The 21,115-nt window shown below is 40.3% G+C and overlaps 3 protein-coding genes across 3 annotated transcripts in view; 1 reads left to right on the top strand and 2 right to left on the bottom strand.

Annotated features, from left to right (window-relative positions):
* Nucleotides 1–2,587: 2,587 nt before the first annotated feature.
* On the top strand, nt 2,588–8,170 carry mfap5 (microfibril associated protein 5). The gene is made up of 9 exons (XM_037676615.1): nt 2,588–2,612; nt 2,694–2,749; nt 4,284–4,383; nt 5,206–5,280; nt 5,394–5,426; nt 5,531–5,563; nt 6,937–7,024; nt 7,811–7,884; nt 7,964–8,170. Exons 1-9 carry the CDS (start codon nt 2,588–2,590, stop codon nt 8,068–8,070), a joined length of 591 nt encoding a protein of 196 aa, XP_037532543.1. The 3' UTR covers nt 8,071–8,170.
* A 1,384-nt stretch (nt 8,171–9,554) lies between these two features.
* Nucleotides 9,555–15,626, bottom strand: LOC119409965 (adaptin ear-binding coat-associated protein 1). The gene is made up of 7 exons (XM_037676870.1): nt 15,442–15,626; nt 14,727–14,827; nt 14,282–14,386; nt 12,684–12,765; nt 12,477–12,585; nt 12,083–12,230; nt 9,555–9,667 (listed from the first exon to the last, which is right to left on the bottom strand). Exons 1-7 carry the CDS (start codon nt 15,540–15,542, stop codon nt 9,555–9,557), a joined length of 759 nt encoding a protein of 252 aa, XP_037532798.1. The 5' UTR covers nt 15,543–15,626.
* Nucleotides 15,627–18,460: 2,834 nt separating this feature from the next.
* Nucleotides 18,461–21,115, bottom strand: part of aicda (activation-induced cytidine deaminase) — a 3,603-nt gene continuing 948 nt past the window's right edge. The window contains exons 2-5 of the mRNA XM_037676869.1: nt 20,904–21,069; nt 18,830–19,112; nt 18,598–18,713; nt 18,461–18,511 (exon numbers count right to left, since the gene is read on the bottom strand). Coding sequence (XP_037532797.1) covers nt 18,461–18,511; nt 18,598–18,713; nt 18,830–19,112; nt 20,904–21,069 — 616 coding nt within the window. The remainder of the gene's footprint in view (nt 18,512–18,597; nt 18,714–18,829; nt 19,113–20,903; nt 21,070–21,115) is intronic.

Below are 21,115 nucleotides of genomic sequence, written 5' to 3'. Positions count from 1 at the left end.
TCCGTGCATGTGTGGTTACTCCGGTTTCCTCCCACAGGCCAAAAACATGCATGTTAGACTGACTGATAACTCTAAATTGTCCCTAGGCGTGAGTGAATGGTTGTTTGTCTCATTTGTCTCTATGTGTCCCTGTGATGGACTGGAGACCTATCCAGTGACTGCTGGATATGGGCACCAGTGACCCCTGTGACCCAAAAAGGAAGAAGGTAAAGATAATGGATGGATGGATGGATGGATGGATGGATGGTTGGATGGATGGATGGATGGATGGATAGAATTTGTCACAACAACGGTTTATTTTCTCTGAGAACAGTAACAGTTGAGCATCACCTGCTGGTTGTCTAGGGTATCACAAAATATTCATTGTTGAGTATTTAGGTCCATAGAAATAATCTGTAATGTGTAAACAATACAAACCTGTAAATATATTTAAGATAATGTATTATCATTATGATTATTAACACTTATATACAGTGCTGAAAGAAATCCATGGATGATGTTTCTAATCTTTGTTACATATATTGTTGTTTTCTACTGGCTTGTTTGCACCTTGGGCATTGCCCGGGACATCCTTGTAAAAGAGATTATTAATCTCAATGGATTTATTTCCTGATAAAATAAAGGTTTAAATAAATAAAACATACAAAAAGGTGGAGAAAAATGTTAAAAGGTGTTCATTTTTATATTGAAGGTTTGCAGACTAAACCAGCCTGATGTGTAAAAAAAAAAAATATATATATATATATAATTTATCATTATTATTATAATTTAACTTTAGTTTACTTGAGTCAGACCAATCACTAACCTGACCAACATTTAGGTCTTAAACCAAAGTTTAAGCTTATTTTAGTCTAAAACGAGGTCCGCCTTCGTTATTGGTGGTAAAAAGCAGCACATACCATTTTCACTTGCATTGAGATTCGTTATTATATAAAATTACTTTTCATTCATTGATTTGATGCTGTTTGGTTTTAATTCGAGAACATTGAGGCCCAGAAGATGTAAACAGGGATGCCTTCAGAATGTTTGTAAAGGGGAGGCCAAAAGGGTGCCACTGTTCTACTTGGGGTGGCACATGAAAACCAAAATCCAAAACAGAAATTCAAGAGTTTTATTATCAAGTTATCATATATACAGCAATTATAAAAAATGCTGCACTATGGGAGTTATCAAATTGCAGTTTGATGCGGGTTTATTCACAGTACACCCAATGACTATATGTCAAGATTCCAGCCTTTCTGCTCTGTTCTCCAGTAACCTCTTCATTTTCAGGATAAGAGTGAGACGCCGATCTGCTGTCAGCACTCGGCAGTACCGACTGTCAGTTACCTTGATGACTTCTGAGTATTTAAGGCTGAGCTGAACCACTATTCATTCATTCAATCAATTCTGTGCATTCCTCTGTGTTTCTACCTGAGTTCTTGCAGAGAATCCTCATCTCCCACTGAGATCCTCCAGTGATCACCTTTTGTCGTCATCATCTCGATGAACAAGCAATCTGAGACTTCATCCTGGCTGCTCAGACCCTGCCTGTTCTTTTTCTCATCTCAGCTGAAGACACTACTTACATTTCTATATGTGGAAACCCAAAGAAGCCTTCCTCTTCTCCGAACTCTGAAATCCTCTCCCCATCTGCGACATGTAAAAGAACATTATTGTAGTGGTTCTGGGTTTTGTCCTGTTTGTGTTTCCTCGTATTTTCAGTCAGCTCAGTGTTTTCCCTCCTTGTGTTCAGCCCTCGTCTCACCTGTGTTTCACATCAATCACCGCAGCTGTCTGTCGTTTGTTCCAGTCAGTGTGCGTATATATTCAGTTCCTTTGCGTCTTGTTATTTGTCTCCAGATTGTCCTTTATGATGTCGTGGCCTGCCTCCCGTCCTGTCTGTTCCATCTATAAGTAAACTGCCTTGTCAGTATAATGATTTTGTTTTTGTAAATAAATTTTGTTAACCTTTATTTCAGAGTCTGTCTTCATCCTCCTGCACGTGGCTTCAAACACACCAGTGGGCAGATCCTGAAAATTGTAAGGAAATATACACAAACAAATCTACTATTTGCATCTTATCTGGGAAATAATTGACCCACACTGTATTACCTGACACAGACATCATACTGGTCCCAGTTCCTTCCTTCTTTTACGTACAGTGTGCAAAAACCTCTTCAAACATGACAATAATTTCTGAGAATTTCATTAAAATCTATCCAGTGGTTCATGAGATAACCCACAACCTGACCTGGCTGTACCACGCCTCTTGTACAGGAACTGCTGGAGACTAGCTTCCTGCGATCTGGGAAGGAGAAGTGGGTAAAGAAAACAGTTTATGAGATATTTTACAGAAAACATACATATAAGTTTGTCTGACCAGGGGTCCACCAAATATATAGGTGGCTCCAATGGCCCCCACTTGGAGGTGTCCCTGGATGGAACTAGTTCAAGGCCTGCTTTTGGTCTTCAGGCCACATTTTGCCCATGTACATAGAGTACTGTCACTTTGGTAGTAATATTTTAACCGAGGGTTCGGAGTACTGAAAAGACTTGATAGGAGACAAACAGGCAAATGATTTATTATACAGTCTAGCAGTGGAGAATGGAGAACAGGAGGATAACAGAAGGTGAGTTCACGGTTTAGGTGAAATTATCTGGAGCGGTTTGGTCACAGGAACAGTTCTTACTTGTGTGTTTTGTGTTTTCAGGTCCAGGAGGAGAACGGTCGGACTCCAGGTTCCACGGTGTGAGGGTAGAGTTCCAGGTAAGCGGCACAACAGGGCAGATTTAGGAGAGTGGGGGGTTCTCGTTCAGGAGAATGGCTCGAGGTATGACAGGACTTCAGCAGGTGCACACGGAGAGCTCTGTACATCACACAGGTGAGAGACTACACTAGGGTTATTCAATTGGTGGCCTGCGGGCCGGAAATGTCCCGCAGGTGACTTCAATCCAGCCCACTTCATAAAAAAAATATATATATTTTTTTGGTTCTGGGTTTTGGTTCCATTTATTGCATTTATAATTCAGTGCAATAAAATAAACACATTTAAAAGGTAACAGATCATTGTAAACTTTGGTTTATTTACATAATGATTTTAATCGCTGGAGGTCCGGCCCCCGAGCTGCTGGCTTTCAGAAACTCTGGCCCCCTGAGCAGTTTTGTTGAATAGCCCTGGACTACACGTTCACTTTGTTCAAAGATTACAATATTTTCTCAAATTAGTTCAGAGGGTTGTATTGTTGTCACCAGTGGCAAATAATGGTCCACTGAAGACTTTTGGTTTTTATTCAGCTTTAAGTTGGGCGGAAGGTAATCAGCTGCATCAAGGACAGCTATGAGAGCTCTACATTCATCCTTTATTTATACTGGTTATTTCCCATTGAGCCTCGAGGACTCATTTACAAGAGAGACCTGTCTAATTACCCACATAGCTAAAAGGAAAAAAACAAAAGGAAATGGAAATCCCAACAAATATTTGTTTTTGTTTGTTTTGTTTTTTTATTAGGGAAGTTCCGAGTCCAGTTTTTCAGGCCGAGTACTAGTTACTAGTACTAGTACTTCAGTTTGAGTACTTGCCCATACTGAGTACCAATACAGTGTAGTTAACGAGTTAGCACTTTAACGTTGCTCAGTGACTTTAGAAACACATTTCTTTTATTAAGAACACATAAAACAGCGTGCTGTCTTAACATCACCTGTGTTTAGCTTAAAATATCTCTAAAGACCTTTTGTGTGTGTGTGTGTGGGGGGGGGGGGGGGGGGGTGTCCTCAGTTACTTGCAAAGTGGAAGAAGAAATGTCATTACCAAGCATGAAAGTGGCATTGGTTTGAAGTATTGGGCGTTTCTGTGAGTACAAGTATGAGTACTTGAGATTGGCATTGAGCCCAGACACCATTATTTAAAATATGATAACATAAAAATCCAGGTGTTAGCCCAAACGCTGCAGTTTATCCTCATAGTCTTTATATTCTGTAGCCAAGAATGCAAAACATTCAGGGCTAAAAAAAAAAAAAATCCAGCTTTTTTTTTTCTGCTGCAAAACAATAAGCACCAAAAATCCAAAGTTTTGCACAAATCTTCAGTTGCAAGAGTTGTGCGACAAAGAATGTGTCTACAGTTCTGGAGAGTTTAGAAACAAAACATTTTTCATTTTGTGTTTATGAGCTGACCCCAACTGCTCATAAATGTTACAGAGTCCACTAACAAAAAACATGAGCCCTGAAGAAAGATGGACTGTTGTTGGTTTACAAACTCAACTGTGGCAGAGAAATGATGAAAACATGAATCTGTGATGAGGAGGAGGAGGTAGATGAGAAGGAGGAGGATAGAGGGAGGGGAAAGAAGAAAAGCCAAAAGATCCATAAAACTAAAGAAGTTGTGGACGACACCAAACAATGTGAGTACGAGTTCATTTCTTTTTCACCTGATTTGGTTGCACGTTCTGTACGAACAGACCTCCCATCCAAAAACACCGACCGAAGGACGGGTCCTTCAGGTTTTAGATGTAAGGAGCTGCACGAGTCCGCTGGTGCTGCTCAACAGATCCAAACACATGTAAGTTTTGTAATTTAAGGTGTGACGCCATGCTGGACCAGTGAGCAGAGTGCGACATCTAAATCAGGACAATGCATCATTTTCAACAGACTATCACTGCTGAAAAGTTGGGGAAATAAATGGGTTGGTGATGATTTTATTGTTGGAAAGCGCTGACATGTGAAAATAAAGCTGCGAATGAATGTTTGTAAGAGAGAAGGGGGACAGACATGGGGGAGAGAGCTCAAACGGGGCACAAAAAACACATTCTTTTGAGAGGACTCACATTTTGGACTCCAAAGTTGCTCTGACACATCACACGAGGAATGATGCTGGGCGGGAGAGCGGCGAGGGGATCAAGGAGTCGGGCGAGGAAGAAAAACACATTTACAGAGGTGAGGTGTTTCCTCTTCAACCGCTCGGCTTCTTTATCAAGCTGTTTACAAGCTCCCAATACGTTCTGGATTAAATAAACACAGGGAAATGAGCTCAGGCCCTCTTTTATAGCAATGATAACTTCCTAAAACATGACTGCACATCTGAGTTATTAACCGAGGCGAAACTTTAGGGAAAACATCACAGAGACCTGGAATGTGGGGATTAAAGGAAACATAAACAGCGCGGCAAAGACATGAAGCAGTTCCAGCATGTGAAATCACCCCGACTCGTTTTCCTCTTCCTGCAGCTTGTAAAGTTCACCTCGTCCAAGCTGAAGCAATGGGCAGCCTCCCAGTGGTCCTGCTCCTCTGCTGTTTCCATGGTAACGCTGCCAAAACGAACACACAGTTCAGCTTGTTTAGTTACGGTTGAGTCGCTGCGTGTTTGTTTTGACCCCGCTCAACACTCCTCCCTCATCTGGTTTCTGTTCCACAGCGCTCGCAGCTGTAGTCCAGGCCCAGCAGACCGGTAACGTTACGTTCCTCATACATCAGACTTTCTGATCATGAGTGGCTGCTGTCAGCTGCAGGAGGTGTTCTCGGCCTAACCCTGTTTTCTCTCCTTGTTTCTAGAGGGCCCCGGGACACTGGCAGGAACCCCGGCTAGTAAGAGACTGCATGTTGGGAGAGGGGACCTCTGAACTCTCTTTTTGACCTTTAGTTGGATGTGTCGGTTTATACAAGATGGAAGGAAGTGGGGGTGCAGAGGGTGCTCCAGCACCCCCTGATGGGAGCTAGAGCATGCACGTGTAAATCCTGAACACAAAGAATTAAATCTGAAAAAAAAAAAAAGCAATATAACAAGTAAAAAAGTGAATTTTATTTATATTGAAAAATTGGAAATGTATTTAGCACCGTTATTGACTGTGGCGGGTCGAGGCATTTCTTTTCTTAGGGTGGCAAAGGTGTTACAAAATGCACTGTCCCAGGATTAGTTTTACTTTTCGATCTAAATTTACACATGCAAGTTGTTTCTGCAAATGTATGCATTCATATAAAAAACTTAAAACCACCCAAATGCGATGAAACAACACCGAGTGCAAATATTCAGAAACTTCATGTTTCCATGCAATTGTTCTTTTGTCAAACATTCGTGTTGTCATCAAAGTCCATGCTCAATAATCCAGGTAAAAAAAAATCCAACGATGTTCAGTCAGGTCATCTGGACGGTTTCTTTTTTTGTTGAGACCTTTTGTCCTTCATCCAAAGGACTTCATCAGTCCATTGAGCCTCAACAAACTCACACAGTGGGCCAACCAGTTTGCTGGTGATAAAATGGTTTCTGGGGCCCGCCCTCTCCCTCATCCCCTGGATTATTGAGCGTGAACTTTGATGTTTTGAACCACTTTGGCTATGGCTGCCTCAGAGGAGTCGACAGGAGAAACCATCTTATCACCAGCAAACTGGTTGACCCACTATGTGCGTGTGCTGCTTGTGGGACTGAGTTTGTTGTGGCTCCTCAGATTGATGAAGTCCTTCGGATGAAGGACGAAACGTCTCAACAAAAAAGAAACCGCCCAGATGACCTGACTGAACATTGTTGAAGTCATGTTGACACTTTGACATTTATATTTGTGTGTGTGTGTATGGTGGGGGTCCTACCAGGTAAAACCATTTTGAAATCAAAACGTGGCGTGTGCAGATTCCAAATCAGCGAGTTACGAGAGGACTTGATATTCTGTAGACTCAACATTATACAAAATGTGCAAAAAATTGAATTTACAAGTAAGGGGGCAACATATTTTTAATGGCAGCTGTCCCTCTGTGCCCCCCCAAAAAACCATCTGGTAATTGTGTGTAAACTTCTTTAAACACAGTGCATGGTTTTATTGTGTCCTCCATTTGGGGCAAAGTGTCATTACTTTGCTTAGCCTCGTTAGCTCGCTCATATAGCAACCTACGACTGCTCCGGACACCCCCACCCCCACCCCGGGGCCATTTTTCTTTATAACGTAAAGATTTCTCTCATGCCTCTGCAGCCTGCAGGGAGGAGATGTATCCTTGCACCAGGATGTACTCAGTTCAAAGACCCATAAAGAGATGTCTCGGCAGGCTGTGCCTCTACAGGTACTTTTTACAACTAAATAAATTACTTTGATTCAAATGAATCTGTGGTGACATCCTATGGCCGTAATGAACAAACTACTGGATCTGGGCGGAGTCAAGCACAATGATTTAGACAAACATTCTGCATTTTTTTCTGCAGCACAATGAGTGAAAGGAAGTCAACAACAGATTTATAAGAAAAAATAAAAAAGTAAATAATCTCCCACCAGAGAAACCTTAGAAACAATCTGTTTACATGTAGTCATCTTAGTGGACTATGTTTAAGAGATGGCCAGCTTTTATTTTGATCAAATCTTTTTGAATATATTTTAAAATGTTGTCCACCTGTCAGACTGTAGATTGTTGGAGTCAAAACCAAATTGTTACAATCTTTACCAGTCAGATGTTCGTCAAATATCATTTTTATTCATTCAGCGATACTTTCCACAAATGTTTCATAAACCTATTAAACTTTACATTTGATCAAACTCATTTGATAGTCCCAAATCTACACTGTTCAGTCAATAAATTACTATTTTTTTCATGTGTTTGTGTGTATTTGAAGTACCTTTATATACCAGTACTTCTACAGGCTTCAAAGATTTAATTTACTGCATGGAACCAGACCATTTATGCACATTTTCACCTCATAGCAAAATATTAAATATATATATATATATATATATATAGATCAGTATTTTAGGGTTTTAATAAGCAAAACTTAATCTTACCCTTCAGTCTGAATTCTTGTTATTTATCTAAAAGATTCCTCCTAATGTTCTGGTCTAACCCTGTTTCTGACGACAGCCTCCCTCGGATGTACGTGATCAACAACGAGGTCTGTGTGAGGATGGTGTGTCAGCAAGACGACTACCTGAGAGGTGAGACGGCTTTCGGGCAGAACAAGAACTCTGCTGTTACAGAAGCAGAAAATAAAAATTTTTTGTTTTGTTTTCACAGCTGAACTGTGCAGAGAGCAGTCCGGGTGGCCCAGACGCATCGCAAGGACAACTACAGGGAAACGCTGTCGCCGTGGCAACCCCAAAACGTGGGCAAACAAAGCCTGACCGTGCCCAGGATGATGGGTGTGACACCATCTGAGGGTCTTCTCTCCCCTACAGTCATGTGTGCCAGATCACTTTACTCTTTTTATTGTGTTAATGTTTAGCGTCATGTGTACTGTCAGACACGTGGTTCATGATTACTTCATGGTACTGTAGTAACGGACCTGTAGCTGCACTGAGTCACGACAAAAACTGCAATACGACAATCCATTATACTGTGCACCATTTTAACCAATAAAAAAAAAAAAAACCTTTGTTTTTGAGCAATTCATTTACGAGTTTATTATTCATTTTGCTCTTTTAAGAACAAAAGTTACATTTATGATATTTGCATATTTATTTCCATACATCTTTACAGTTTACAACGTTTGAGACAAAATGTGTATAATTTGGAAACGACAAACACTCGAATACTTTTTGTGTGCGCACGCTCCAGGCAACATCCATCACGCCACATGCCACTGCACATGCGACACGACATGTGTGTGTGATGCTGGCGAAAGATCATTCCGTCATAATTTAGTACGCAACATCACAATTAAAAAAATCCCGCAAACACGTACTGGCTTGGTTCCCCGTTTTATTCATCTTCTTACCCAAAAAGAATAAGCTCGACACACTCCGGCTCGTTGCCCGATCACCTCTTAAATACAGGATTAAAGAGATAAAGCCTCAGGTCTGAGTCTGAAACAACTACTTGTTGCGGAGAGAGGTCATGACCCAAACGACTCGCAGCTGCCGAGTGGAAATGACAACACTGAAGAAATCATCACTCCTTTCCCCTCGAGGCAAAGATAAAAGCACTTGTTGCCTCTTTTTTTTCCGTTTCCCAACAGCCTCTCCGGTCCAACGCTCCTACTTCAGTGCGTCTTGATTTAAAGCGGGGCTCGATTCCCGCAACCCGCTGGAGTTTGTGTTGAACAGCTGCGCCGCCTCCAGAGGCCACGACCGCTCTGTAAATCAACCGCAGACTGACACGACTCTTTCAAGTAAAACCAACTCTGCGGTGAACCTCGCAATAATCTCAAACATGAGACGATCTCCGAACGCAGAGTTCATGAATTAATCTAGAAAAGGCCGACTCAGCTGTTGAGTCAGTGTCGCTGCTTGGGAAGAGCGTGGAGAAGAAGCTGTAGAACATGAAGGTGACAACACTCGACGGACACAATATACACATTTCAAATTAAACCTCTCTGTACATAAATTCTAGTTAATTGTACATTTAGGACATGATTATGTATGATTTGCCATTTCGTTTACTCTAGGAATAGCATTTAGCACGACGAAAAATAACACAAACGGGGAACTAAAGTCCAGAACGAAGAGTCAGTTTACGACTGGGCTGCGAGGAATGTAAAACCAACAGAGGGTTACCCTGCTCGGCAGAGAGATATAGGATTTTTGAAAATGAATTTTCAAAAAAGTGCTTTGATCAATTTTGCAACGAGAAACAAAAAAACATGAAGACAAGCAAAGCGAATGTCTCCTCACTGCTGGCATACAGAGTCAAAGTCCCCCCACAGGTCCGAGCCGGCTGCAGAAGAAGGGTTGGACGGAGCCACCGAGTTGGAGTTGCTGGAGTCCAGGTCGAGCAAACAACCTGGTTAGAAAATAAATAAATAAAACACATTCATAGCAAAAAAAAAAAAAAAAATACGATTTCACAAGTGTCTTTTAATGCAGGGGTTCTCAAACTTTTGGGTTCGGGGACCCCCTCATAACCCTCATGTTTATTAAATAATCTTCATCAATTTGTCTCTTTAATGCATTGGAAATATTTGTGTAAAAAATACTTAAGACCTGTTCTTTAATAGCGTTAATATAATTTTTTATACTTTTAAACATGGGTTATTTTCATTAAAAGACAATTCACTAATTTTTTTAATTTAAACTTCCAAAAATTAGTTTTGAGAAAATTAACAGTATCAAAAACCAGTTTACAACTTTACCTATGATGAACATAAATGTATCGCCACTTCTTCAATTACAGAAACTAAACAGAATCATAACAGCCGGAGTCATACCAAGTAACGAGGCTTAATCTGATGGGGGATGTAAAGGTCATGGATGTTTTTCACTTACTAATGTCAAATGCTATAGGACCATGTGTGTGCGTGAAGAGTTGTTTTGTCTTTGCGAAGTGGAGTTTGCAGGAGCACGGAGCCTGCGCACCTGAAAAACTTCAAGGCCCTAAGCTGGACAGCAGCGTTGTCTTGACCTCCTCTGTCTGACAACGGGTATTTAAGCTTTTGTTAACTCTTTCTCTAAGCACCGGCTCACGGACCCCACGGGGGTCCAGGAACCCCAGTTTGTGAACCCGTTTTAATGTGTAGAAAACGTGCAGAGAATTAAACACACCTTCTTGGCCCATCTACGCTAAACGTTTCTGCTCGACAAATGGTTTTAATTTAACGAGCTGAGCTTTAAAGACCCTGAAACATTTGCTGCCACTCAAACCTGATTAAATAAAACTTTACACTCGGAAGCAGTCAATCTTTGCACAGTTTCTCCTTTACTCTAGAAGAACCTCAAACCAAATCAGAGGCAGTTTTCACAACAACAAAAAAAGTCTTTGGAAGATCTTGCAAAAAGATCATAAAGAATCCTTCAAAGGAGCTCTGTTGAATTGTTCAAACGTTTTGAGCACCAAAACCAAAATTTCACTTGCTTTAATTATTTACAGATGACTGCAGAGATCTCTGAGGAGAGAGGCGTCTTTAAATCTCAGCACATGAAAGTAGAAGATAAAGCTTTAACCGCAAAGTGTGGTTTATAAATCTACAGCAAAGATGCTTCGACAGGACAAACAGGACCCACAACTTAGTCCTAAATCTTTCAATGTTTTAAACTCGGTTTTGCCCTGTGCGCCTGTGGATCAGCTGTTCAGCGGAAAAACTTTCACAAGATAACATTTTTTAAATAACCTTTAAAATTCGACTGATCATTGGAAAGTCATTTTAAAACTACACAGCCAGCATCTCACTGGGCTTTGACTGCTGGAGACGAAAACTGGAAGAAAACAGGTGAATTTTCATTTGCAGTCTGAACTGCGAGTGTTTGCGACCGGCGTGCTGTGCAGGTGGACTTTGCCAGGTCAAATTTAAGACCAATTTTTGTGAACAGCTTGCAAAGCTTTTATATTTGCCAGGCCACATCGTACCCACCCTGCTTTGGCAGCCGCCCTCATGTTTATTATGATCTTTGGTGTGGCTCCACCTGGACTTCTGGGGCTGTAGACGCAAATGTTTTCTGTTACAGTAGTCCCTCGCTACTTCGCAGTTCGTTTTGCGCAGACGCGCTCTATCGCGGTTTTTCAAAGTAAGATTGAGCGTGACACACGATTTTGGCTGATTGATCGATGAGCCACACGATCGGCATGGAATTTTTATTTAAAATAAATTATTTTAAAGTACTTAGCACCTGAGTGCAGCCCACACTGCAGAAGAAGCTTCCTCCTGCAGCTGATCAGCTGATCTGCAGCAGAGAAGTGGGCGTGGCTGAGAGCGCTGGCAGAGTGAAGCTAGAGGCAGGGAGCTGAAATCATGACATTCTGTGCTCTTTTAGAGCATTTAGAGTTTAGAAACCTTGTTTAGAATATTGCAAGAGTGTGGGAAGTGTTTAAAACACCTTAATATATATAAATACTAAAATAAACTACTACTTACTACTTGTACTACTATTCCTACTTCACAGTTTTTCACTTCTCGCGGGTCTTCAGGGTATGGATCCCCCGTTATAAACGAGGGACTACTGTACACAGAGACCTTTCTGTGTCAAAACACCCCTCTGGAATTACAGGAACTCAAGTGAGAAGGCTGGGAAGTGCGTTTGAAACCGTTGCAACCGCTCTGCGACTATTTTGAAAGGAAATTTGTTGCACCATTTTTTAAATTTTCAACGTGTTCAAAATTCAAACAACAACACCGCCAGCCTCCGCAGCTCACGTGAAGAAAGTGAAAACCTCTGCGAACATTGTGAGATACTTTGAAAACTATTAAATAACAAAATGACTCACTGGTGTCACTTCCTCCTGCTGGGGGCTGTGTGTTGTGATTAGTAGACCTGGATGAAGGAGGTGGGGCGAGCTTGCCCCCTGGAGGAGGAGGAAGGAGGCCGAGGCCTCCCGAACCCTGTGGACGAGACCTCTCCTTCTTTTTCGATTGCTAGATAAAAATGGAGCAGATTTAAAGTTGTGCCCACATCTTTAACTGAAATCTAACAACAACATGGCTTTTAAAAACAGCAAAAGAAATAAATCACAGAGCAGAAGCAACGTTTAACCCTGACTACAAAATAAATTCTTTTCTACTACATTATTTTATTTGGAGGGAAAATAAACTAAACTAAAAGTTAATGTAAAAGCAATTTCAACGTTTTAACCCATCAAGTTTTTATAATAATCAAAGTACCCCAATATTTAAAGTAATGGTTTGTCCTTCTTTGAAGCCCAGGTCCAGTTTAGGAGTGGAGTCTGGAGCCTGAGCCTGTTTAGTGAATTCATTTTCCTGCTTGACCCACCTGAAACAGAAGACAAACAGATGAGAGAAAATTTAAGAAATACCAGCGGAAATCCGCCACCAGTCAGAGAGTCAAGACACTGTTGAGCTGTTGCGTACTTGAAATGATCCTGAAGAGCAACGTTGAAGTCAAACGCGTCTCCTCGGTCTCCAAACCCAGTGCCTATGAACGCACTACGGCCTGCGAGAGAATCAAAGAGAACAAACATCGTTAGAACATCGACAACGACACAAATGAAGGGAGATTTTACACTTTTCTTTTAGAATTAAGTACGAATTAAGAGTCATGTTTAAGAATTTGCTGAAGATTTCTTTTGGACATGTGACATTTACCAAAAACAAACAATTATGGACAAAAGCAAAGTTTGAAGGAGACAAACGTTCTGAAGAAGCAGAAATAGGAGGTGAAGAGACAACAGACCGGCTTACTTTGAGTTGCACAGGTTCAAATTAGAGCGTGTCATGACAGACAACACTTTAACATCCCGAACAAAGATTTAAAAGTGCTGCTGGACGAGCATTTCATTTGCTTGTCCAACCAAATATGTTCATGTATGAACCAACAAACCCCAATAAAAACAGATTTAGGACCACAAATAGCCACATTATCTTTAAAGGTGAACCACCTCACGACATTTTAGGGGATTAAAGTGGTTCCTTGCAATTTGAAAGCACTTACAAACACCAAGTTCTCTCCAGTTGACTACCGTATTTTCCAGCGTATAAATCGCATCAGTCAAAATAAAAAAAATAAAATAAAAAAAAGCATCATGAAGAGGAAAAAAACCCATATACAAAGTCACTTTGGCATTTATTTAATGGCCAAAACAGCTTCATTTCACCTGGGCGGTGCAGCGCCATCCATCCATCCATCCATCGCGTCAGTTAAATCAAAGCGTCAGTCAAAAATTGCGTTATGAATATGGTTAAAAAAAAGTATATAAGTCGCTTCGGCGTATATGTCGCAGGACTGATAAATCTATGCAAAAAAAACTGACTTATATGCCAGAAAATACGGTACTTGACTAACATGACTAAACGGTAAAATAATTTTTTTTTAAAGAAATGAACGGCTAAAAGAAGGAATCCCAAATAGGAAGACAAGTGATGAAAATTCTTGCCTCATCACAAACACAGCCTGTACAATTTCCTTTGAAATTAATCATTTTTTTCTTTGCTGGCTGCAGAAGCTCCAGGAAATCCCTTCATATAATGATTGGCATCAATGTGAAGTTTTGGGGATTCCCCTTTTTTAAATATACAACTTAAATTCCCAGTGACATCACTCCAGGCCAATAATAATCAAGCTTTTAAACCAGCACTCTCGTAAACAAAACAAACTTGTTGCTAACTAGGTCACACATAAATTACCTAATTTTGGTTAATTACGTATCATTTTGAAACTTGTGGGATGGAAAATTTGAAAATAACAACTTGAGATTGAAAAAAATATTCATTGTGACTCATTTAGGCCACAAATAGGAACCTTTTTCCTGCTGTATATGTTTGCTAACACTCGTATATTTAGCTTGTGCAAACACTCAAGACGTGTCTTTTTGTTATGCGTCTGGCAACCCACCTGATCTGATGAGTCTTGTCCTAATTCACAGTACATAAATTTAGCTCATGTGTGCCATTTGCTGAATATATGAGCACAGTTCAAATATTTAAAGTGTCACAATGAACGGTTTACTCACCGTTGTCATCCTGGATGCGAAGCACAAAGTAACGACTTGAGTCACTGACTGTTTCGACAGCGATGCCAGGATACTCCTCCACGGGCGCTTGGGCAAACAGCTCTCCTGTACATTCAACGAGGAGTAAAACTGAATCACGACGAGGGAATAAAGCCACAATTCAACTGAGAAACATCCATCACAGAATAATCTGTAAACAAGATGATAGAATATAATTTCAGTATACATGTGAGGTTAAAATGAGTCAAAATTAAACGTGTGTTTGGAAGAAAAACCCTGACGTGTCCTCGTCAGTTCAACACAAAGCGCTCGCTTGAACGCAGACTGGGTAACCCTGGATTAGATGACTAACACGGAGCAGGTGGTGAAGCAGAAGACTACACAGTGGAGTGATTTACGGCAGTGGGAGTAAACACCAGCACCGTCTTGTCTGCGTTTCTCTCACCGGAGATTTTGTCCTCCAGTTTCACGTAGGCCACTTTGCCTCGGGCCGTCACACGCATGCGCCCCGTCCAGTCTGGAGCGTCCAGTTTCCAATCAGCAGCCCTGAGAAACACAGGTGAGCAATAATCTGAATGTGTAAAGGGTCTGCACATATTCAGTGAGTGAGCAAGACCCCACGCACACACACACACACACACCTTAAGCTAAAACATTACATAATCAACCGCATCATCCTTATTCACTGTGGTCACTGGTTAACCAACCATGATGTTCAATGGAAGTTGGGCTGAAATATTAAATAATTTACTGTCATGATTTCTGGTGTAGGTTAATTCAAAAGGTACAGCATCAGCACTGCTTAAGTGTCCTTGAGCAGGACCTCTTGCTTCCAGGATGCTCTAGTGAGAAGGCCAGGCAGGTCAAATGAGAGCCTCATGAAGTGTCTGTGGAAACGTTCGTCGTGACATTAACAAGGACGTATTCAGGACAACCTAAATGACTGCTCAGAGAGATGACATAACGTTTATAGACCATATATTTGGTTGTTTTATCTTATAGTGACCTTGCAAGATAAAAACAACCAGCCACTACGGTCATAATATACAGTATGTGAGGCTTTTTAAGCCAACAGCTCTTTTCAGATACATCTTCTTCGTCGTCGTTTTGCGGATGCTGGGACAGAGAGAATGCTAGCCTCCCTCCTGTTCCCTCCTCACCTGATGGCCCGGTTCGACGTCCTCGGCGGGATTCGGTAAACGTTGACTTCAGGTTTGACACACAGGACCGACTCGTACTCGAACTGACCCTCAGTCGCCATCTTGACTTTAATTAAGTAAGCCGGTGGAGACGGCGGGGGATGTTGTTTGTATGTGTGTCCGGTCAGCGTTAACGGCTGCCGTACCGTAACTGGTCGAATACTCGCGCACACAACCTGGGAAGACGTTGCGCCGATCTGATTCATCAGATTTAATTTTATTTTTTTAACTCTATGGACCATTAAATTTTAGAGTGTATCTCAAAATAACATACCTTTTTTTTATTTTTTTTATTAAGCCATGCAAAAAGAAGAAGAAAAAGCTAGCATAGCAGCATACACATTTCCAATTAAAATATTTCATATCAAACAAGGGGTCAACCAGCTTAATATGTGCTAAGCAATATGAAGATTTTGTGTTAACATCTGGCAAATTTTACAATAAAAAGACTGATTTTTTGCCGGCCATACCTGTTACATTAAGTTGATTAAAAAACAGGGACGTCTGTGGGCAGCTAAGTCTTTCACAGCAGGCGTACGTTTTTCAGTAAAACACCACTGCGACCTAAAAATAAGAGTTGTGGTTTCAAAAGTAAATGGTAAGGGTTTCAGTTTGGTCTTTTAGATTCTTGTACATTTTATTGGAATGTTTATTTTAGATCGAAAATGTAAAGAAATAAAATAATAATAAAATGATGGGTGGATTTCATTCCACCTTCATTTATACAGTTTAGTCCCATTGAGCCCCGGGGACGCATTTACAAGATAGATCTGATTTTAACAAAGTGATGACAACAGTGGACAACAAAGACAACAATAGACAGTCATAAAGGATGTATACATTTTTTTTTAAAACAGGTGAAAATAAAATGGTAATTAAAAGGAAAAATAGGTTAAAAAATGGCTAGGTTGTAAGGCGATGTAGAAAACTACAAACAGGAACATGTCTGCATTGGTTTTCCCAGGAACTAACAGATGTTTAAAGCCACATAGAGAGGTCAAGGTCAAGAGCTTCAGATCTTTTTGCAAGATATTCCAGGAAACAGGAGCAGAGTAGGAGAAGGCCCTTTTGCCTAGTTCAGTCCGCACTGAGGGAACACTGCATGTAATGATGTCCTGAGAGCGCACGCTGTAGCTGCACTCACGCTGTAGCTGCACTCACGCAGAGACATGAAGAAGGAGATGTATGAAGGCAATAGGCTGACAAGTGATTTAAAGATGAAAATGTACCAGTGAGAGAGTCTGTGTGAAGCTAATGATGACCAGTTAACCAGTGAATACAGGGTGCAATGGTGGGTACGGTAATTATTACAGCCAGTTATGAATCTTAGCGCACCATAGACAGCATCCAACATACGTATATATAGATGGATATAAATTATTTTACATAGGGAATTGTTTGTGTAAATAGAACAAATAGGAACGATCTGTTTCAGGTCACAAAACTACTATTATTGTATTTTTTTTTATCTATGATATTGTTATGTCTATTAATATTGTTGTTTATTTCTGGGCAAAAGACAAACAAGGCAATGAACCTCACAATTTAAACATTAACTGCCTCTATTTCCAGCTGGCTTCCATTTCAACCTCTGAAAAACCCTCATCAGTTGACTTTTAAAATACCAATCAATTTAAATGAAACGTTGAATTACAGGTATATACAAAATAAGTGAAGACACAATCACAGCTGTCCACAGCAGCCAAGTTTACAGATGTTTGATAATTTAAAAAAAAAATCAAGTTTAAAATGACCCAGAATTATGTAAAACATTAGGTTAAGTTGGATACACTTCTAAGTTTAGGGACAAATTGCAGTGTTTTGGGGGTTTGGTGTTTCATAATGTGTCAATGATCATAGGGGTTCATTATAAACTGTAGACAGCTGATAGAAATGTCTTCTCTTGGTTTCATGTTATGAAGTTCTAAAAACAGAAGCGTTGGTAAACCTGTCATTTTTCTGACAGAACTGAACGTTGCTCTAACTTTCCTTGAAGAAATGCATGCGGCCTTTTGCCTTCAGTGCCAGAGTTTCAAACCAAGATCAGTCAACCAGTTAAACCAGTTTTGGTCAAACCTTGAAAATAAAGTATCTTGTGTGATATTACAAGATGCCATGCTCAGACTATGTGTTATGAATGACTCTCAGCTTCACATTTAAGCTCAGTAGCTGTAAAACTGAAATTGACATGACATCTTTGGGTTGCCTTATGTCAATTAGCTGTGTCGGCCATCTTGAACTGGGTCCAAAAAAATAATCAGTTGTAGATGTTTTTCTATAATTCCTTTGAAAGTTTTATTAAAATCCATCAAGTTTTGATAACAATACAAATCCCAGGTTGATACGATATTTTGTTAATGGAAAAACAATGTATCTTAAAATATTTAATTATAAAGATTATGGCCATTTGTATTTGTATTTTCTAAGATCAAAGATCTTGCACAATTGATTGAAGCTCAGAATGTGTTGGAGATCAGCCTCGGCTTCTAACACGCCAAAGCAAAGGTCAATTTGTGTAAAAACTGACTGATTTGTGGATCTTTTGGTGTTTTTAAGAGCTGTTCTTTGTGGCAGCCATCTTGAATTTGGTTGACACCAAAAGTTAATTGTAGACGTCCGAAACTTCTCCAGTGAATCACAAGATATTTTGGTAACAAACAGACACACAAACACAGAGACATGTAAGATTATTGTTTGCCTTCACCCTTAGTCTGCAGGTGATTTTAAAAATAGCAGTAACTGTAAGCTAGCATTAAAAAATAATCGATGGTAACTGAGCATCAGTGACGCAAACCGATATTTTATTGTCAGCAATTTTATTTGTACATTATCGTGTTACAGAAACAGCCAGCAGCAGCTACATAACCTTACAAGCCTTGCCTCAAAGCATTTCTTTTTCTCAGTTTTTGCAGTTGATAGACCAACACTGACGCGGCTTTTTTGTTTTTCGGCTTAATGCAAACATCATCAGAGGTTCGTTTCACAGTCCAATAAGCTTGAAGGCGTCTCTTAAATCTTCTGTCTCGCAGGGCTGAGAGAGCAAAAAGAAGAAAAGCAACAGAACATGTTTTTTTGTTTGTTTGTTTGGTTTAAAATGGAACATGTTAAGAGTTGTACCTGAAGGATGCGCTTGAGTTTTCTTGACAGGCGGACTGAGTTTTGGTGCAGCCCGTCCCAGGCCTTGAACTTGCTTTGTTTTCCAACCACAAAGGTCTGCCAGCAGTAGAAGTAGTCTAAACAATAATAATAAAAACAGTTTTTTTTTAATAATCTGCATCATAAAAATGATCAGGGTAAACAAGAACAGAAAGAAAACTTTCCATCCTGATTTGCTGATTTATGCCCTCACCCTTGTAGCTCATGACTGTGATGTGCACGCCGGCCTTCGTCAGCACCCTCAGTCCTTCTCTCTCGCGGCTGTCCTCCATGTCGCAGAAATAAAGACGAGCCACGAAGATCCTGAGACGGAGATTGGGCGTCTGGTTGAGGAACTGGGCCAGTCGGAGCGAGCAGTTGGCACAGGGAGACCAGGAGCAGAACCAGGTGATGGAGTAGCTGACCTTTCTCTCACCAGTAACTCCATACCCCCACAGACCAGGACACAAGGCCCCCAGGTAGCGCAGAAACAACAGCTAGGAAAAATGAAGAGCAAATGAATATTACAAAAATTTTAACAGCCAGTCAAAATTAAATAAAATATCTGGAAAAATATCATTTCCTGCATGAATGCAGCATAAATCATGAGTATCGAATGGGTTAGAATTTGATGAAACTGAAATTGATTTGTTACAGCTAAATGTAGCAGAATACAAGCTAAAAGGAACAAAATGTTAGCAGAAAGGTAAAAAATAGCTCAATCTGAGAGGCAAACAACTATTAAAGCTAAAAGTAGCAAAAGGCTAGTTAAAAACTAGAAGTAGTAAAGTGGTACATAGAAGCCAAAAGTATCACAAGTCCAGCTCAAATGCCAAAGTAACAAAATTCTAACAAAAATCAGTAAAATGATTAGCTAAAAGCTTTAAGTAGCACGATTTTATCTAAAAGTAGCAAAAGGCTAGCTACAAAATGATATTACAAGGCTAGCTAAAAGCAGCAAATGGACAACTAAAAATTTAAATTAGCAAAACTCTGCCTTATAGCTAAAATATGCAAGCAACTAGCTAAAAAAAAAACAGTATTCAAAGGCTATCCAGAAGCTAGATGGTTCAAAAGTCTGGTCAAAAACTAAAAGTAGCAGAATGGTAGCTAAAAGCTAAAGGTAGCACAAAGCCAGCTCTAATGCAAAAGTAACAAAATGCTGACTAAAAGCATCAATCCATCCATCCATTATCTTTACCCGTTTATTCCATTTTGGGTCACGGGGTCGCCGGTGCCCATGTCCAGCAATCACTGTGCGAGGGGCGGGGTACACCCTGGACGGGTCGCAAGTCCATCACAGGGACACATAGAGACAAACGAGACAAACAACCATTCACTTTCTCATGCACACCTAGGGACAATTTTTTAGAGTTACCAGTCAGCCTAACATGCATGTTTTTGGTCTGTGGGAGGAAACCGGAGCACCCGGAGAAAACCCACGCATGCACGGAGAGAACATGCAAACTCCACCCAGAAAGGCCCCTGGACCGGGGTTTGAACCAGGGACCTGCTCGCTGAGAGGCAGCAGCTCTACCAGTTGCGCCACCGTGCTGCCCTGACTAAAAGCAGTAAGAGCTAAAAGCTTAAAGTAGCAAAATGCTAGCTGGAAGATATTAATATTAAAAAGCTTGCTAAAAGTTAAAAGTATCAAATGACTAACTACATTTTCAAAATAGCAGAACTACCTCAAAGCTAAAAGTAGCAAAAATATAGCTAAAGAAATATTAAATAAATATTGAAAAACATATATGACCTTTATATCTCCATCAAAGGCTAGAAGCTAGAAATGCAAGTCTGTCCAAAAGCTAAAAATAGTAAAAGGTTAGCTAAATGCGCTTAAAGTAGCAAAATGGTAGCTAAAAGCTACAATTAGTTGAAGGTTAGCTTGAAGCTCAAAGGAGCAGAAGAAGACAAATGTAAAGCAAATATGTTTAAACAGATGTAAAAAAAAATTAATAGTTTTGGACTAAATAAAAGCTGTGGCCACCTGAAATTATAAACAGAGAACTTTGTATCTGCTAGCACACAAGTACGGTATGTGTCAGGGATTGCACTCAGCTACTACCACATCAAACTGGAGCTCAATGTCTCTGAAAATGACCGAGTCAAAGCCATTTGCTAAGCTAGCTGGGTTCTTGTTTTTTTGTTTCTTATGCTTTTTTATTTAAATTGTAAATATGCATCTTTTTGGGTGCTGATTTGGAATTGTAAATAATCCAAATCAGCTGTTTTGTACTTCATCTGACAAAATCTTGTTTTCTTCTGTCTTACCCCACATTTCTTACCTCCACATGACAGCCATTACGATTTCGGAGGTGTCCAAAGTCAAAAGACAGGGAGTCTGGGCCCACTCGTCTTTTTATCACAAAGCACAGGTAGGTCTCACACCGGCCTCTGGCCCAGCGCAAGTTCTTGTAATGATAGATGAACTTTTTTCTGGGCAGAAGCACACTAGAACAAATGAAAACAATAAATATATATATATATATATATATAT

Source organism: Nematolebias whitei, chromosome 5 (genome assembly GCF_014905685.2).
Source record: "Nematolebias whitei isolate Nwh7 chromosome 5, NemWhi1, whole genome shotgun sequence".
Taxonomy (NCBI): domain Eukaryota; kingdom Metazoa; phylum Chordata; class Actinopteri; order Cyprinodontiformes; family Rivulidae; genus Nematolebias; species Nematolebias whitei.
The sequence above is the reverse complement of the archived record's forward strand: the minus strand, read 5'-3'. Positions and strand labels throughout refer to the sequence as shown.

Excerpts from the sequence above, each read along its gene's own strand:
- LOC119409965 (XM_037676870.1), bottom strand. The coding sequence starts at position 15,542 with ATGGCGACTGAGGGTCAGTTCGAGTACGAGTCGGTCCTGTGTGTCAAA. Across the intron at positions 14,387-14,726 it reads ACTGGAGGACAAAATCTCCG|GAGAGCTGTTTGCCCAAGCG; the intron begins GTGAGAGAAACG and ends TTGAATGTACAG. Across the intron at positions 12,766-14,281 it reads TCGCATCCAGGATGACAACG|GCCGTAGTGCGTTCATAGGC; the intron begins GTGAGTAAACCG and ends ATTCTCTCGCAG.
- mfap5 (XM_037676615.1), top strand. The coding sequence starts at position 2,588 with ATGGAGAACAGGAGGATAACAGAAG. Across the intron at positions 4,384-5,205 it reads TGTGGACGACACCAAACAAT|CTTGTAAAGTTCACCTCGTC; the intron begins GTGAGTACGAGT and ends CTCTTCCTGCAG. Across the intron at positions 5,564-6,936 it reads ACTGGCAGGAACCCCGGCTA|CCTGCAGGGAGGAGATGTAT; the intron begins GTAAGAGACTGC and ends ATGCCTCTGCAG.